Here is a 6,000-nt window from a genome sequence, read left to right as displayed (position 1 = left end):
GGGGGAATTCACCTCATACCACTTCTCCACACTCCTATCTTTACCCTACAGTATTCTTCCTTTTCAGCTAATAATCCAATTCCCTCTTAAATTACTCTATTTAAGATACCATCAACACACCCTCAGACTACTTGTGCCAATCCCAACTACTTGACGTGAGAACATGTTCCCCTTGCACCTCTTACCCTGGATGATGTGAATGTTGAACATAGTCACGATCAAAATAGACAGATTCTTGAACAACAACTGAAAATCACTAAACCTCTAAAGAAGGGTCTAGGCCTGAAATGTCAGCTTTTGTGCTGAGATGCTGTTTGGCCTGCTGTGATCATCCAGCTTCACACTTTGTTATCTTGAAATCACTAATATCCTGTGTGAGGAAAATGGAGTTAAAAACAGCTGTGATCTCAAGTGATGCAGCAGGTTCAAGGGACCATATGGCATTTTTTTTTCAAAAACGTTTGTTAGCTTCTAGTCACAGAATGCATTCCCATAACGCTACTGTCATCTTCTTGGCTCTATCAGGCCAACCATGCAATCATTGGCACCCTGGCCTTATGTCTTTACCAGTTATCCATCTCTACATTTCCCTAGCAACTTGGCATTATGGTTCCCATGCAATGAGAACATTCAGGAGAACTCCTTAACCATAGTTCAGAAAGTGGCTCCAGATATTGATGGAATGATCTGATTCTAATCCTTTCCTGGGACAAGCAAAAGCTACTACTGACTCTTCACCGGCTTGTCCCTTACATTCCTGTTATTGTAAGAGGTCAATCCTTCAGCAAATATGCTCCACATTTCTGGAATTATCTTCCTGAATCCTCTTGCATCAAAAGCCCTCTCATCTTCTTCAGCCACTTATTCCAATCTCTTTCTTCCCCGAGAGATCATCTCCCTGTGTAATGTCCCAGGGAGACTTTGTTCAAAGTGAGAAACACCATCAACCTACATTGCCGTTGGTTAGATTTTACAGGCCACAAGCAAGCGAGTGTTTCCAAGAGCAGAAAACACAAGTACACTTGCATTTCCATTTAACAGGAGTGAACCACCTATTTAATAACTTAAGTCACTTCCCACAAAAAGAAGTGCACACATTCATTACACAAAATTTCTTTATTTAGGTGCATTTATTAACAAGTTGTGAAGCTTTGCTGAAGCATACACACAGACTTGTACACAATTAACACATTCATTTTATAAATCTAGCAGTTATCAATTCTCCAGTTAATAGAAAAGTATGGGCTAAACAAAAAACAAAAGCTGTTTATTATGCTCCCAGAATCTATAATTTAATTAGCCCATTTTTATCCAGTTCAAATATAAGAAAGGTTATTTTAAAGCTGGATCTTACTTGCTTCATCACAACTTGCACTTAATACAAGAGGTATATACACAAACGTCACTGTGTTTCCATTCTGAAGAATCCAAACCTTTTGCTGTTCTTAACAGCTCCAAGATTAATTCCCATAAAAGTCATTCAAGACTCAAATCAGATGAAAAGTCAACTTTTCCAAAAGTAGCTGTCCATAGAAATTCCATACTTCAAAAAGATAGTACAGAGAAGGAGAGGAGTATAAAGAGTGTTGTACAAATTTATTTCCTATTTTAAGAGCATTATTGAATTTTCTAGTTTTTTTTCCCTATAGTATTCAGGACTATCAACTATTTTACAATATACTTTACATACCTCCATGTTAACACTCATGTTTCTTAGTTAAGATTATAAAATATTGTCAACGTATGTGATAAAAGTTTGGTCATCCTAACCCTAACTGTGCAACCTCTGCCCCACCCTCCCCACTGAAACCAACTGCAGAAAACCAAGGGTAATGTGGGAAAAATGGATCACTGGAAGCAATCAACTTCTACAAGAGCTACTGGAATTTCCCTTGACTCCAATCTTTCAAGGCCAGGTTATTTTGTTTACATGCTGAGAATTTTAAACAATCCCCCAGAAAGCCCCATTTCCACCATTTTGGTGTTAAAGTGGCAGCAAATAGTTGAAACAGTCCTCAGAGATATTTCTGTTTTGGTGCTGGCATGAGGGCCTGAAATTAATTTGCAGCAGTGTTCCTCTTCCATCGAAGCCTCAACTTGAGGCCAGACCTCTATATTGAGTAGGCAGAACAACTCGAAAGCCAATGTAATAGGATGCAAATCAAAGCATTTTCAACATGGCATTATCCAAATTTCCTGCCATACTGTTACTTGCAATGCATGACAGAAAACAGTGAAATAAAACATTTCATACACTTCCTTCTTCATGGTCATGAAAGTCACTGAAGTCTACAAACTCAGATCATATCAAGCTCCTCAAATTCACACCCTTAAGACAATATCTACCCTTTCATTCTTAGCTCCCCATCCTAAATTAATTGCTTTGGTTGAAAATAAAGTAGAGTCCTTCTATAAATTCTGGTTAAAAACTGCAGAGTGTGCCCACATGCCTGAATTTATTAAACTAATTTGATTAGCTAGATTTACACATCATTAATGTCTCTTACTTACTATCACAACAGGAATTCTGGAAATAAAAAGAGATTTGTTCTATCCATGGAGATGCTTTACAGACTCACTGAGAGGACAGAGTCATGGAAGGTTAGCATGTGTTCTGGTATGATGTTTTAGAAGAGGTACCATCTTCATACAGCAGACATTTGATCATATAATAGACAAAACATCAAGACTTCAAGGCAAAAAATAGTTGCCAAAAAGGATCCTTCATTATTTTTTAAATACAGGATGTGACTTTAAAAGAATCAACAAACATCAAATCAAAATGCTGTCATCTGCTCTAGAGCCCATTGTTTAAAATTAGGTGCTGTAAGCAATCAATGCAGCACTGAACTTTGGTTTAATTATAGGTGTTTATCCAATTGAAGCTTTTAAACAGATCTAATTGCTTTTTCACACATTGAAGAAAAAAACAATAGGATGACATTAGAAGTAGAAGTGCATACTGTGGACAAGAGTAGCCCTTAGAATGAATGCAGTAGAGTCAGACTTTGCTGCACTGACTCATTGCTTTAATCAGTGAAATATAACTTAAATACTTTCAGATCATTAAAATTAAAGTTAAGATGATTGCCTGCAGTATGTAATCTGATTTTTCAAAAAATTCAATGGAGAAACATTTAACATTTAATAAGTAATTAGCATTTGCAGTTCATTAAAAGCCATGCACCAAACCCATTTGCTTTAATGCTACAACCTGTTACGATATGATTTATTGTAGTGAAAGAGAAAGTTACAATAAAATTAATCACCATTAATTACATTGCTCTTGGGATGATTACTGTCACTAAAAATCACTTACCTGAATTCAAATCAATCCTCTATTAATTTCACTGGATTTCTTTCTGAATGACCTGCACCAGTCTTTCATGCACTATAGAAGTTCAAAAAGGGCATTTGGCTGCAAGTGGGATTCTCTGAAGTTGAATTAAAACAAAGCTGAAAAATGAGGGAAGAATCAGAGCTGGTTAACTACATGGAACAGCAGTTGATTTGCTACTGATTTCTATACAACCATCTTTGGGTTTGGCCTGTAATTGGCCAATGTCAACAAACAAGATGTCCCATCATTTGGTGGCCTCATTACTAAATGAGTCAAACAAAATCTGTGATAAACCAAGGAGTTAAACTCAGGCAGTCCCAATCCGAGATTCAAGCATTTGAATGACTTTCAGCTCGTCTTCTCAAATGGTCTAACATCTAGGAATGGAGTACTTTTTCCACCACAGCCTGTCAATTGACAAGAGAGAGAATCATAAAGACTGAAGCAAAAGATAGATTAGTTTACTTAGAAGAGCAAATATGACAGAATGAAACAAAAGAAACAATTTCATCACTCCTGGATTAGACTCAGCAAGTTAGTTAAATTTATTCAACACTATGCTGGCACTCTGCTTGTCTCGACTAGTGCTTTTAAAGATTCAAGCACATTGCAGGGGAACTGGGATATCTGTAAGTGCAGATGTTTCTTTTAGAACGTTAGATTGTTGTACAGTTGACATCTTTGATTCCAATAAATAGGAGAAACAAGTAGTTAGGGACTGATTTGGTGTTAAAAATGGATATATGCTCTTTCTAGTATCCTTAAAAAAAAAACGCACACTAAGAACAGCCACTACATGCCAGACGCCTTTTTAAAAAAATGAATACAAGGTCCAATCAATGAAAGATCATGTGCCAAGGAACGATATGAGCAGCTTAATACTTGTCAACTTGGAATATGAATGAAGTACAAGTCTTCAATTATATCACAGGAACTGTGGCAAAAAAAATCAAGTTATTAAATTGTGATTGAAGGCAGCATTTAGAACTGCTTTTAAACGCAGGGTAAAGGATTAATCACTAAAAGAGGTCAGAGGCGAGTTGTGGTGGAGACCAAAGTGACAAACAGAATAGTGTATTGGTTTAAGTATATTTACAGGGCATCACTCTTTAGCTAAATAGCCAAAGCAGAATACTGTAAACTCTATTACATAGGTTTCAAATGCTTATACTTCAATATCTTTCTTCTTGCTACAATCTTTGTATTGCACAGCTTCAGGCCAAAGTTATATCAAGTTAACCCAAACTCCACTGTACTAGATCAAACCCAGATCAGGTTTGTGTCTAGAAACACAAGAATCTGATTTTTTTTCCCCCCCCCACCCATGCCCCTTAAATTTGTTTTTAACAAAAAGTAGCTCATTCAAATGATACAGGAGACAAACTCTTCCTTTCTAACCACCAAACCTATAAAGCATTCCTCAGCAACATTCCTAACAAGGTTATCTAAGTTATTTTCTTACGCAGAGATTTTATAGAGTTTAAAAACAGATTTTAAATCATTCCAACCTTTCCATGCCAAAAAATTCTAAAGCCTAGATATGATGCTGTACAATTAATTGCCAAACAGCATCATGACAAAGTGACTATTTTTACAGTGGTGTTATTTAAAATAGCAAAGTAATTTTTCAGGAATCTGTTCATTCATTTGCATCACAAAGTAATTTCTTTAATTAAACACTTAGAATATTTTCAATACTATACTGTCATTACAAGTTGCATTTTTGCATTGTTTAAAGGATGAAATTCATCAACACTTGCTAACTGCTGGCTCCAGATAGCTACTGAACACCAGCAATACCCCAAAATTGCAAACTGGTCATGTTAAGTGAATATTTTTGCTTTCAAAAACGCAATAAGAATTCTAAGTCTTCCCAGTGGAAAAGATTGTTGTAGGACTTCACACAAATCATTCCTGTTGCTCAAGGACAAAGATATCAAAAGGGACTTGCAGTCCAAGATGCATTTTGCTGCTGGATGGTGGAATGAGGCTAGGAAGTGGCTCGCTTTGAATTTAAAAAATGCAGCTTCTAACAACAGTGTTTTTACGAAAGTAGACAATTCACAAACGACTGGAAGAAACAGCACTTCAAACAGATTCAATTGTTCTTCTTCTCCTCTGCTGGTGTGTATGGTGGGGGCTGATCCTACAATAGAAAACACTTGTTTTATCTCAGAATTTGAATACATAAGCAAGATACAGCCAATGTTCTTGGATTGATAAAGTAGAAAATCTGGTATATAAAGATTTTGAAATGGCAACACAGGTAGTTCTGCTATAATGAGTGTTTAGTTAACACAAATTGGCTGTAATGCAATTGTGGATACTGTTTGGATAATGCAAACATTCTGCCATACAGGAATGATGAATTTCTATAGCACAAGGTCATACAAGAATGCAACTATCACATTATAGGAGAACTCCCCTAATTAGTGTCAAGCTAGCAATTTCCAATGTGCATTTTCTTTTGGCGGGTGGGGGGGGGAGAAGAGGAAGTAACTGTGGAGGCAGAAGTTAAACATGTCCTAATTTAAAAAGGCAAGGGTCCCAACAAAAGGAAGAAACATCATTCCAGACAGAGACAGAGCTTCAATTTAAAATAACGATTTCTGCACTGATTTGAGACTTGACGTGAAGGAGGGTTGTTAGGAATGGGTGTG

General features: G+C 36.5%; 1 protein-coding gene across 1 annotated transcript in view; it reads right to left on the bottom strand.

Moving 5' to 3' along the window:
* Positions 1-1,101: 1,101 nt before the first annotated feature.
* LOC125447172 (WW domain-binding protein 2-like) overlaps positions 1,102-6,000 on the bottom strand; it is a 31,832-nt gene continuing 26,933 nt past the window's right edge. The window contains exon 8 of the mRNA XM_048521364.2: positions 1,102-5,486. Coding sequence (XP_048377321.1) covers positions 5,439-5,486 — 48 coding nt within the window. The 3' untranslated portion in view covers positions 1,102-5,438. The remainder of the gene's footprint in view (positions 5,487-6,000) is intronic.

Source organism: Stegostoma tigrinum, chromosome 38 (assembly GCF_030684315.1).
Source record: "Stegostoma tigrinum isolate sSteTig4 chromosome 38, sSteTig4.hap1, whole genome shotgun sequence".
NCBI lineage: Eukaryota > Metazoa > Chordata > Chondrichthyes > Orectolobiformes > Stegostomatidae > Stegostoma > Stegostoma tigrinum.
This window is presented reverse-complemented; position numbering and strand designations above follow the sequence as displayed.